This window comes from Myotis myotis, unplaced genomic scaffold, assembly GCF_014108235.1.
Source record: "Myotis myotis isolate mMyoMyo1 unplaced genomic scaffold, mMyoMyo1.p scaffold_m19_p_3, whole genome shotgun sequence".
NCBI lineage: Eukaryota > Metazoa > Chordata > Mammalia > Chiroptera > Vespertilionidae > Myotis > Myotis myotis.
This window is the reverse complement of record NW_023416335.1, coordinates 207,766,171-207,778,134: the sequence shown is the minus strand read 5'-3', so window position 1 is coordinate 207,778,134 and position 11,964 is coordinate 207,766,171. Positions and strand designations below refer to the sequence as shown.

Sequence of the window (11,964 nt, the reverse complement as noted above, 5' to 3'; positions counted from 1 at the left end):
GCCCCTTGTCTCGCACTATTGGCCCCAGGCCGTGCTTTACCCCACTGCACCCCACCCCACCCACCCCACCCCACCCCACCCCACCACCCATCTCCTGTCCTTTTCTTCCATCTCTTCAGGTCACATTGTCTATCAAGTCTTCCCTCTGGCTCTGTGGCCTCCTGACTCAGCCCCCTCCTACTGCTTTGGCCACAAGCATATGACTGTCCTTATTCTCTATCCCTCCAATGTCTCTAAACTAAAGGACTCAGTCCCAGTCCCTCACAGTCCTGTGTGAGGCTGTGACAGGAGGGTCCAGACAAGTGAGCAGAAGCCTATGGTGAGAGACCTGGAGCCTTGGTTGCCTGTAAGACCTGTGCAGGATGCCCAACTGCCAGGGGCTCGCTCAGCATGATTCAGGCTCCACAGAGACACGGCAGGACAGACAGCTGCTGCCTGCACTGCATCCTGCGTGGGCCAAGTCCTGGGAAGGGCAGAGGAATCCTGTCTGCAGGGAAGCCCCTCCCTCCAGCGTCCTCTCCAGGGAGTGGAATTGGAAAGGCCTGAGGACTAAGTAATCCCCGGGCCTCCCCTCAGCCAATGTCAACTTCAACTGCTCTTCCCAATAGTGACCCTGGGCCTCTCTCCTCTCCTATGGCATGGGCTGTCGTTTCAACACAGCACTACTCTCCGCACATCCTTCGTCGATGCGTTTAGGCTTTTGGGTTTGAGCTTCTGCTCCTATAAATATTGCTGACTTTACGTGGCCAGTGGCAATTAGTGTGGCCACCGCGCTCCCAGGAGGTACCTACAGAAGAGAAAGGCTTTGTCACTTTTTCAGGTGTTTATTGAACTGTTTGGACTTCATGAAACAGTAACAGGGGAAAAAGCATTGTGTGGAATATTCTTAATCTTTCATGTTATTGCTTTGGATTTAAAATCAATGTAAATAATTAATTTTCTAAATATAAAAATGACTCTGATAGTAATGAATACAATATTACTGGTGTGTATTTAGAACACATCATAGATTTTAAATGAAAAGTAAATCAATCAGATTTAAAAAATTCCTTATGAGCTCATTCGTTGCTTTTTACTGGATTCTTTGGAACAAGTTGGGGATGGTGGCACGTGATGCGTTTTCGTTTCTTGAAGAAAGTGTTTTATTCCTCGTTCACCAGCTGTCTCCCGACCTGTTTAGAGAGATTGAGCCCATCCTTCAGTTTCCCTGAATCTGGATTGAGAAGGAGGAGGTGGAGGAAGCAGGGAGTGAGGCAGGTGGGAAGGTGAACAGAGCAGAGTCTGGGGCAGTCACAGGAGGGGGAGGAAAAGGGGTGCAGGAGGGGAGAAAGCAGAGGGACTCCTGAGACCTGAGGGGAGGATGGAGCTGGGGCCCAGGAGGGAGCAGGTGACCCAGAGGCAGAGACAGGCCCAGGGAGAGAAGGGGAGAGAAGGGGAGGGAGGAACCTCACCCTGAGAATGTTCTCCAGCCTCTGACATCGGGCTCTTATCTTTTCTAACAGTTCAAGCTCGGGCTCGAACTGCTGGCCCTGGTTGTCCACGAAGGTGTCCCAGCAGTGCTGGAGCTCTATGGGAACAGGGAGGGAAAGGTGAGCTCCTTCTAGAGCCCGGGAAGGGCCCAGGTCTCTGACTCTAGAGACACACCCTCCCAATCAGAATCTCCCTGCCCCTTTCTCTCTCCTCCCAAGGCACTGAGCTCATCCCTCAAATTCTTTCTTCCACTGGAATCTGAGGCAGCCCCTCCCCTTCTACCAGGAAGGACCTGGGTCCTGATGGCACAGGGACCCACCTCCCCTCTTCCCAGGACCCCCTCTCTCCCCTGAACTCTCCTCCAGGAGACTCCATCCTCTCCAGACCCAGCAGCCCCTCTGCAGGCAGCTGAAAGGGGTCCCCACCTAGATTCTCCTCCTGCCCCCTCTGTGCAGCCATTTCCCAGCCTCTCTGCCCGCCCACCTCCCACTCTCAGGAGTCCCTGCTGACCTTTGGGGGTCATGATGGCGAGTTTGGCCCCAGCGTCCTGCAGCCTGCGCAGCCCATCCTCATATCCATCAAGTTTGGTGTAGATGCGAGCGGCGAAGATGCGCAGCTGCACGTGGCTGTTCTTGCGCAGGAAGTCCACCAGTTTCGGGGCACAGTCAGGGCAGGGGCTCCAAGAGATGTACCACATGAGTCTGTACTGCTTCCCCTCATCCAGGAGCCAAGAAGGGACCCGATCCAGGAAGCACAACTCTGCATGACAGTATACCTGAGCACAGAGAGGGGAGTAGAGGGATCTGTCACTTGCTGTGAACAGGGGAGGGTGGCACCAGCCAGAGGCAGGTGAGGACTGGCCTCCAGCACAGGACTGAAGGGGCGCAGCTCAGCGTCAGGGTGAACGCTATTTCAATGCAGGATCTACACGGTCAAAGGGAAGGCGACTCACGAATCACATAATATCAGCATCTACAAAGGGCACATCAGCAGTGAGGACTTGTTCTACATCAGCAAACCATGGCTCCTATGGATCTGTAGCTGATCAGTCTTCACTTAGCCTGTTAATATTCCATTCAATATGGAATTTCATTAGTTTTGATTTTTTAAAGTCTTACATTAAATATGGTTCTTTTTTCAAATCCTCACCTGGGGAGATTTTTTCCATTGATCTTTAGAGAAAGTGTGGAGGGATGAGGAGGGGTCAGAGAGAGAGAAACATCAGCATGGGAGAGACACATCCACTGGTTGCCTACCCCACGCTCCACCACCCAGGGCCAGGGATCAAAGCTGCAACTGAGATAAGTGCCCTTGACCTGGAATCCTACCCCTGGCCCGTGGCTGTGCAGGCTGATGCTCTAACCACTGAGTGAACAGATCTGGGCTCCATGTGATTCATCTTGGTACAGAGTTCCCAGAGAGCCTCTATTTTGTGCCCAAAGCCTATGCCTTCAGGAGCTGCCCCTCGTCAGCCCCTGCAGGGAGACAAAGGGCTGAGGGCAGCCAGCCGGTCTGGTTCAGTGGGTTGAGCAGTGACCCATCTACAAACAGGTCACAGGTTCCTGGTCAGGGCCCAGGCACAGGTTGCAGGCTTGATTCTCAGGAGGAGGCGTGCAGGAGGCAGCAGCCAACCAATGGTTCTCTCTCATCACTGATGTTTCTATCTATCTCTCCCTTTCTTTCTGGAAACAATAAAATTCTTATAAATAAATAAATAAATAAATATAAATATAAATATATAAATAGCTGAGGTCAGAGGGAGGAGGTAGCTGAGACCCAAGGTCCTGGGCCTGATGCAACAGGGGTGGGTGCACCCTCCAGGCAGGGGCGCTCTCCCTCTGTTCCCCCAACTCCAGCTCCCACCTGTGCACCAGCACCTCCACCCGCTTCCACTCAGGGCTTCCCCTGTGCTGCGCCCAAGGGTGACACACTCTGCGGGAAGAAGGGCTGAGGGCACCGAGGCAGAGGTGGGTAGACACGGGATGAGCTTCGCTGCTGGGATCACAGGATTATGGAGAGTAGCCCACCCGCCCAGGGAAGGATTTTCAACCAGGGGCTCAGGGAGGAGGAAGAGGTCAGGCCCACGGAGCTGGCGCAGAGCCCTGGTGGCAGAGGATGGTACCTGGGGACCCAGGAGGCGTCCTGGGCTCCATGCAGCCAGCAATGCTCTTGTGGGGACAGCACCCTGCCAGGCTCCCCCAGGAGTGACTGGAGGGAGCACCAAGGGGGAGCTCTGCTCTCTGGCCAGAGGCTGCCCGGGCGGGGCCAGGGGAGAACGACCCCTTTGTCCGGGTGCCTTTCCCTCTGGCCTGACCCCTCCTCAGAGGCACAGCAGGAGGGACAGGCTGACCCTGGGCTGGTGGGCCCAGGCCCTGGGACACTGTGACTGCTTTCTGATGTGGGGCTCCAAGCTGCCAATCACAGCAGAGTCCGTCCTCCCTGCCTCTGGGCAACGCCACGGCAGCTGGGGGCCCAGGGACATTGCTCAGAGGACACCCCGCGGGCATGGAACCTTCTCCCCGAGTGTCCCGGGGCCCTGCCTGCTGTGTTCACTCACCTGGTTGCGCAGGAAGCCCTGGAGCCCCTCCACTGGGACCCAGGTGTCCTCCTCCCGGACCTCCACCTCGTAGCACAGGTATGTTTCAGTCGCCCATATGATACCAAAGTTGCTATTGAAGGTGTCTACATCCATCAGGGATCTGTGGGCACAGGCAGGAGGAAGCAACGCATGGGGCTCCTCTGGGGATCACCCCATTGTCCTCCCTCTGCACCCACATCCCTGTTAGACCTGCAGAGGAGGTACGTCCACTCACTTTGCTGGAGCCACCTAACCTCCCTCTCTGACCCCTTCGGGGGCTATTGGGGGAGTCAGCCCAGTCCTTTTGTCAGGGTTTCCCCGGGAGCAGTGCAGGGGCTCAGAGCTCTGACGGGGCCTCTCCTGGCATCACCGTCCTGCCCTCGCCCCGCTGACCCAGCCCTGCCAGGTGCAGCCCAGGGGCGCTCTTTCCTCTGCTCTTCTGGGTTAACCTGAGCCTCATGGTGCATCGGGGGGAAGGGTGGCCCCATCGGGAAAAGAGATGCCAAACTAGTCTTCTCAGATAGCTCATCACATTTCCCTTCTCATCATGAAACCATCATGTCCTTTACAAAAACCAAAACATAAATCTGAACCTGACCTCCCAGGGGCTCAGTTGAGAGCAGAAAGAATAGATTTCATGGGAGACGGAGGGAGCGGAGAAACGGACCCTCAAGGGCGATCCCCAGGGTCTAGCCGGGGGTTAGGGGAGGCAGGTAGGACAGGCCAACTGGGGATCAGCTGAGGGGTCCTGGACATAGAAGGGCCATCAGGAGGGACGGGAGAAGCAGGGGGTCCCCTGGGTAGAAGGCAAGTGCCTCAGGGAGCCAGGAGGAGGGGCCCAGAAGCAGGGCTGCTCCAGGGACGGGTGGTACCTGCCACTTGGTGCTGGGTTGTCCTCCATGTCTCAGCTCCTTCACCTTCTCTGCTGGTCACGGCCCGTCCTCCTCCTGTGATGCTTTCAAGGACTGAGGTGCCTTATATACCATCGAGGCACCTGGAAACTGCTGAGCTGACACTGCTGAGCCGCACCCCTTCCCTAAACTCAGGCCACTCATGCCACCCACATGGCGTCATAGGAGAGGGAACTTTTCTGCCCTAATGTCTCATCCTGTGCCCTCAGGGACAAGTTATGTTTTGGTTTCTCTGTTCTGACAAAGGCCCTCCCTGGATGGACCTTGGGCCAGTGAGGTCCCAGGAGGTAGGGTCACCCTGGGCAGCACGGCACAGCCAGGCAGGAGGTGAGAGCACAGGGAGAGGACAGGTGCTCCCACCTGAGGAGGGTCCGGGAACAGGACACGGAGCCCCCACAGGACAGGCCCCGGGTGCCCAGCCCTGACTCCCGCGGCCGCCAGTGCAGGGCATGGCCGGGCCCAGTGCAGGGACCTGCGGGGCTGAGCCAGGAGGAAGACTCTGCCCTGAGAGGAAGGGCAGGGCGGGACCACCGTGAGCTGAGCTCCCCTTAGGAGCCACCCTGTAGGGGAAGGAACTGGACTCAGAGCCTTTGTCTGCCCATCACACAGAGGAGAACAGAGAGGCTCCCAGCAGGGCGGCCTGGATGGCCTGGGAGCAGAGGATGCAGGGTGTGCCTGCCTCAGAAAGGGGCACCGCTAGTCTTTCCACCCCCAGCCTCGAGGAACGGGGGTACTTTGTGTTCCAGGCTAAAGTGTGAGTTTGTCCCCGAGAGGATGCCCCTCTGTCCCACTGACTGTCCATCCGGCTCCTCTCAGACCCCCCTGTGCCGGCCCCACGCTCCCTCCCAGGGGACATGCCCAGCTCGGGGAGGGTGGGGCCAGCCCCAGCGAGTCCGAGCCTGGCCGCCCGCCCAACTGAGAACCAGGCTGCTCCCTTTCAGGCCGGCTCCTCACATCCTTCACGTGGCACCTGTAATACAGGGTCCGCCTCATTCTGGGCTGGGCGCCCCTCCACATACACAAACAGGTGTCCTCTGCACCGAGCCCCTCCCTCCTGCTCTGTCCTTGGACCTTGGTGGCCCTGGGAACAGCCATGCTGTCCTGCTGGAGGCTCAGGGCTTTGCAGGGTGGAACAGGCCCATCCGGGTGTGTTGTGGCTTCTGCTAGTGCTGCTACTTCACTGGTCACGATCTCCACCCAAACACACTGTCCACACCCAGGAGTTTCCAGAGACCAGGCCTGGGGGCCCTGAGAATCTCCCCGGTGCTGCCCCAGATCTGTGTCCCAGGGAGGGGGAGTGGTGTTCAGATCCAGGCCAGCTCCCCTCTTGTACCTCAATGTCTCCTCCTGTTATGCAACCCACAAAGCGCTTCTGAGTCCCCACCCCATCCCAGGTGCCAGGGCGGGGTCTCCTGGCACAAACCCTGTGCCAGGGCAGCGAGTGCGAAGTCCTAATGCACAAGGCAAGGTGCCCTGGGGGCCCTGGAAAGGTGTCCCCCAATGTCTACCCCGTCCCTCCCAGGCGCCCCTGCAGCCAGAGGGCAGCACCCTGGGCTCAGCGCTGCATCGCATGCCCGCCCCGAGCCCATAAGGCTCTTCTGGGGCGTCTATGGGACCCAGGAGGGGCCATCATCGCAGGGACAGCGCTGTGCTGCCCTGTCCCCGAGGCAGGTCTCACCTCCAGGCTAGCTCCTCAGCCAGCAGCTCTGAGGTCTCTTCTGGAATGTTCCCCAGGACCTCCTCCCTCCCCACACCCTCTCCCCCAAGCCAGGCGTCCTGAGCTGCTCTCTGCTGATGCCTGGCTGCCCCTCTGTTATGCGGACCAGCCTGGCCCTGCTGGTCTCCACTCCCAGGAGTCCGCTCTGCAGTGAGTGGCGAGCACAGAGGCGGCTGGAGAGCCCTGTGAAGACCATGGCCGCCATGTGTCAGAGGTTGGGACCTCCTCCCAGAGGTTTCATGTCTTGTGTGATTTGTCTGAGTCAAGTCTCCAAGGGGCAGGAGGAGAGGATGCCTGGGCGGCCCTCACCTCTGTCTCTGGGTCCCTGCCCTCCCCGGGCCCCCTGGTCCTGGCCCCCTGGGTGCAGGAGAGGCGGGGCACCTGCTCCTCCTCCCGGTCTCTCTCAGCCAGGCCAGCACCTGGTGTGGTAAAGGCATCGGTAGAGCCTCGTGTTGAACTGGTTTAAAGCGGCCTGGCCCACAGCGAGTGGGGAGCGGGGAGCATGCCTCTCCCTGGACCCGTGTGGTGAGAAGAAGGAAGGAAAGGAACCCTGTGTTTTCTGGGGAAGGACAGTCCCTCCCCATGTCCGTCTCTGGAAGGTTGAGTGAAGAATGTAAAGCAATTCCTACATCCTTCTGGAGTTTTCCACCGAAATGGGCAAACTTCTGAACAGGAGGAAGGATGCAGGCCCCGAGGGAGAGGGTGGGCGCGGGTGCGGGAGAGCGGCCCCTGGGCAGGTGCACGCCGTGCTGAGATGGGTGCTGTTCCCTTGTCAGGGAAACGGGGGACAGGGCAGGTGCCCCGGGGAAGCCCAGGCTGAGGTCGGAGAGTCAGGCCGGCCCACTCTGCCTCGTCGCTCTGGCCTGGGATGGATGATCTGGATGTGTCTGGAGTCAGGGCCAGGCTGCCCTGTAGGAGGTGTCAGCTCTGCAGTCCTGAGCCCCAGCCCAGCCCCGGCCTCAGCACTGTTCCCAGGCTGTCCCGGCCCCTCTCCTGTCTCAGACCCTGGGCCACGGGCCAAGCTCTGAGATGGGGGCCCGGGAGATGGGGGTGGAGCAGCACAGTAGGACCACCTGTCCTCTCTCGGGGTGCCCCCTCCACCTGGACACGGCACCTTGTGGATGTTTTCATCACTTGTTCCCAGAAATGGAGATGGGGCCCTGGCTGGTTCGGCTCAGTGGATAGAGCTTTGGGCCTGGGACTGAAGGGTCTTGGGTTCAATTCTGGTCAAGGGCACGTGCCCAGGTTGCAGGCTAGGTCCCAAACAGGGCGCTTGCAGGAGGCAGCCAATCAGTGATTCTCATCATTGATATTTCTAATCTATTCCTCTCTCTTCCTCTCTGAAATCAATATATATATATATACTAATAAAAGAGAAACATGGTAATTGGAGTACGACCGCTACCCTTCCCATTGGCTAATCAGCGAGATATGCAAATTAACTGGCAGCCAAGATGTGGCCGGCAGCCAGGCAGCTGATGTGAACAGGGAGGCTTGCTTGCTTCAGTGACGGAGAACTCCAACGTTCCCCGCCTGACTTGCCGGCCTCTCAGCTGCAACTCTAAGTAACTATATGGGCTTCAGCCAGCCGGACCGCAACATTGTATCAAATACAGACGGTAAACAAAGGCCAGAAACCTGTTTTCAGCAGCCGAGGCCTCAGAGCTAAAGCTGGCCGAGAATAAAAAAAAAAAAAAAAAAAAAAAAAAGGAGCAGTTGGGAGCTTCAGTCCCAGCCTGAAAACAGCCTTCAGCCCAACACCCAGACTGGCTAGGCACCCCAGTGGGGACCCCCACCCTGAAGGGTGTGTGACCAGCTGCAAAAAGCCATCATCCCCTCACCCAGGCTGGCCAGGCACCCCAGTGGGGACCCCCACCCTGATCCAGGACACTCTTCAGGGCAAACCAGCCAGACCCACCCATGCACCAGACCTCTACCCTATATAGTAAAAGGGTAATATGCCTCCCAGCCCCGGGATCAGCGGAGCCACGAGGCCTCCCGGCACTGGGATCAGCATGACAGGGGGCAGCGCCCAAACCCCCTGATCGCCCTGCAGCTCTGTGTGTGACAGGGGGCGGGTCCCCAACCCCCCCGCCCCCCACGGGCCCTGCTCTGTGTGTGACGGGGTAGAGCCATAACCTCCCCATTGGCCCTGCCCTGAGTATGAGAGTGGCGGCGCCCCAACCACCTGATTGGCCCTGCTCTGTGGGTGTTAGAGGGCGGCGCCCCAAGCCCCCCTCCCCCCATAGGCCCTGCTCTGTGTGTGATGGGGTAGAAACATAACCTCCCCATCTGCCCTGCCCTGAGTGTGACAGTGGCGGCGCCCCAACCCCCTGATCCTCCCTGCCCTGAGTGTGAAGGGTGGCGGTGCCCCAACTCCCCTATCGGCCCTACTCTGTGAGTGACAGGAGGGAGCTCCCCAACCCCCTGAACGGCCCTGCTCTGTGGGCGACAGGGGGGAGCTCCCCAACCCCCTGATGGGCCCTGCTCTGTGTGTGACAGGGGGGAGCTCCCCAACCCCCTGATGGGCCCTGCTCTGTGCATGACAGGGTACGGAGTCCAACCCCCCTGATGGGTTCTGCTGTGTGTGTGACAGGGGGCAGCGCCCCAAGCCTTTGATGGGCCCTGCTCTGTGCGTGACAGGGGGTGGCGCCGCAACCTCCCCATTGACCCTGCCTTGAGTGTGACTGGGGGCGGTGCCCCAACCCCCCAATCGGCCCTACCCTGAGCGTGACTGAGGGTGGCATCACAACCTCCCAATCTGCCCTACTCTGTGCATGACAGGGGAAGGCACCCCAACTCCCCAATCGGCCCTGCTCTGAGCCCGACCAGGGGCTGCACCTAGGGATTGGGCCTGCCCTCTGCCACCCGGGAGCAGGCCTAAGCCAGCAGGTCGTTATCTCCCGAGGGGTCCCAGACTGCGAGAGGGCACAGGCCGGGCTGAGGGACCCCTCCTTCCCCGGAGTGCACAAATTTTTGTGCACCGGGCCTCTAGTATATATATATTTTTAAAAAAAGAAAAAGAAAAAGAAATGGAGATGGGGCTTCTGTCAGAGCCCAGAAATGGAAAGGGAAGGAGCAGATGGGAGGTTGAGGTTCTTCCCGTAAAACACACTTGGGGAGTGTGGACATCTCCTGTTTCCGTCAGAGAGGAGGGAGGCATCGGGTGTGTCCGGGAACCCTGACGTGGTTCCTTTTTGTCCTGTGTGAGCGAGTGAGCCTGTGCCCCTTGCGTCTGGGCCAGGGGTGGGTTGGGCCGGTTGGCACAGGCACAATTGGGGGTGAGGCCTGCTCTTGACATATTTGTGGCTTTTAAGGTCCTGGGGACACTGAGGATGAGCTGGCTGGAATCACTTCCCCAGAGTCACAGCCTGCAGACAGGGCAAGGTGTGCGGCCTCCCACAGCCCCGAGGAAAGGGCATGGGGCCCTTCTCCCTGGGAGTCCTGGGCCTCAGCCCCTGGCTGCCAGCGGGGCCCAGGTTCCTCCTCTGCTGGGTTTGCATCCTGACTGCCAGGAGCCGGCCAGTGTGGAGGGGACCCTCCGCACAGAATCAACCCTCGACAATTGAGTTTATTATTGTTACTCTCCACTTTACCAGCGTCCACCTGCTCCAGAGCCTCAGGCGGGGAGAAGGGAGCCTGCGATCCATTCACAGAACTCGTGTTTTTGTTGTTTTCCGCTCGCAAGAACCCCTCGACCCGGTCACCCCTGAGTCCTGTGAGGACAGTGGCTGGAGGCTGGCTCTGTTCTTCATCAGATCTGACAAACCGGAGAACTTGGCCTGTCCCCTGTCTACTATCCCTGGTCCTCAGGTCCTAACAACATGTAGAGCTGTGGCTGTCCCCTGTCCCCTCTCATTCGCTCTGGGCCAGGGAGAGTGTGGATCTGTTCTCTAAGGGCGACTCCTTCTGGGAGTGAGACAGGCCTGAGGGGTGTGAGCCCCCGGATCCTCTCTGGTCCCTCTCAGCTCCCTCTGCCGTGTATACAGTAGGTGCTCAGGGTGTGTGCAAACTATGACTTGCAAAGACTTTGGGGAAATTGAAGGGCTTTGGGGAAGTAGGAGCCTGGCTCCCATCCAGCCCTCGGGAGAGGATTTCTCCGCTCATCGTCGCAGCAGCCACAGCGACCTGGGCGTTCACCATGCCCAGTCGGCACACACACCCATTTTCCTTTAATGAACAATTTCTTTTCTTTTTTTTTTTACCCTCACCCGAGGGTATTTTTCCAGTGATTTTCAGAGAGGGTGGAAGAGAGAGGGAAAGACAGAGAGGAGCACTGATGTGAGAGAAACATATCGATTGGGCGCCTCCTGCATGAGCCCTGACCAGGGCCCGGGCTGGGGAGGTTCCTACAACCAAGGTCCACGCCCTTCACCAGAACTGAACCCAGGACCCTTCTGTCCGCAGGCTGACGCTCTATCCACTGGGCCAAACTGGCCAGGGCAGCACATTCCATTCTACAAAGTCCGAGATGCTTGGAGACTCAGTGCCTGTCTTCTCCCACTGCTGTCCTCAGACTCCCAGTGGCTACCCAGCTGCAGGCATCGGCCTTCATCCCAGGCAAAAGGGAAGCACATAGGACCCACCCCAGGTCTGCGAGCCCACACGTCCTGTTGGACACAGTTGTCACTGTCCACCACGAGGGTGCCGGAGGAGAGCCCCACGAGTTCAGTTTCAGCTGGGGCGTGAGACCCCATGGGTCCACCTTGAGGCCCTCCTGCCCCGCCGTCTGGGCGCCCCCAGCCCTGGCCGCCCCTGTCCCCTCTCCTCTCTGCTCCCCCATCCTGACTCCTCACCTCAGTTTCCTGAGCGGGTCCTCCTCCCACAGCCGCTCCTCCTGTGCTCCCTGCCTCCCAGGGTCTGAGCAGCTGTGTTAGTCTCTTCTGTGACGAATGTCTACCGGGATCTTTAGGGCCCAAAGGACATGGACTTGACTCTGGACACACCCTCCTCCGTGCTCAGGGACCGTGGACCTGACTTCCCCTCTGAGCCTTGGGCTCCTCCCTTCAAACATGGGGGTAAGGACAGTGACGGACCATGGGGCTGTGTGACAGGTAAGTGACAATGTGAGCGGCAAGGGCTTAGCACCGTATCTGAGACAGTTGTCCCTCAACAAACGATGATCTTTCATTTAGAAAGAGGGGAACATCCCTTGGTGGTAAGTCCCTCAATCCACAAATCACCCACCATCGCTCACACACGTGCGGCCAGGACCCTGGGGAGCAGGGCAGGGCCGGCTCCTGGGGAGGCACGGAGAGGGAAGGTGCACAGGGCAATGTCCAGACAGA

At 58.8% G+C, this 11,964-nt stretch overlaps 1 protein-coding gene across 1 annotated transcript; it reads right to left on the bottom strand.

The window, feature by feature from the left end:
• Nucleotides 1-808: 808 nt before the first annotated feature.
• Nucleotides 809-5,058, bottom strand: LOC118651910 (DNA dC->dU-editing enzyme APOBEC-3G-like). The gene is made up of 5 exons (XM_036301600.1): nucleotides 4,921-5,058; nucleotides 4,028-4,169; nucleotides 1,981-2,245; nucleotides 1,452-1,567; nucleotides 809-1,172 (listed from the first exon to the last, which is right to left on the bottom strand). The coding sequence occupies exons 1-5, from the start codon at nucleotides 4,947-4,949 to the stop codon at nucleotides 1,143-1,145; spliced, it is 582 nt and encodes a 193-aa protein (XP_036157493.1). The 5' UTR covers nucleotides 4,950-5,058; the 3' UTR covers nucleotides 809-1,142.
• Between the last annotated feature and the right edge of the window lie 6,906 nt (nucleotides 5,059-11,964).

Coding starts and splice junctions, on each gene's coding strand:
- LOC118651910 (XM_036301600.1), bottom strand. CDS start 4,949: ATGGAGGACAACCCAGCACCAAGTGGCAG. Junction 2,246..4,027: donor AGGGCTTCCTGCGCAACCAG/GTGAGTGAACAC, acceptor CTCTGTGCTCAG/GTATACTGTCATGCAGAGTT. Junction 1,173..1,451: donor GGCTGGAGAACATTCTCAGG/GTGAGGTTCCTC, acceptor CTCTCTAAACAG/GTCGGGAGACAGCTGGTGAA.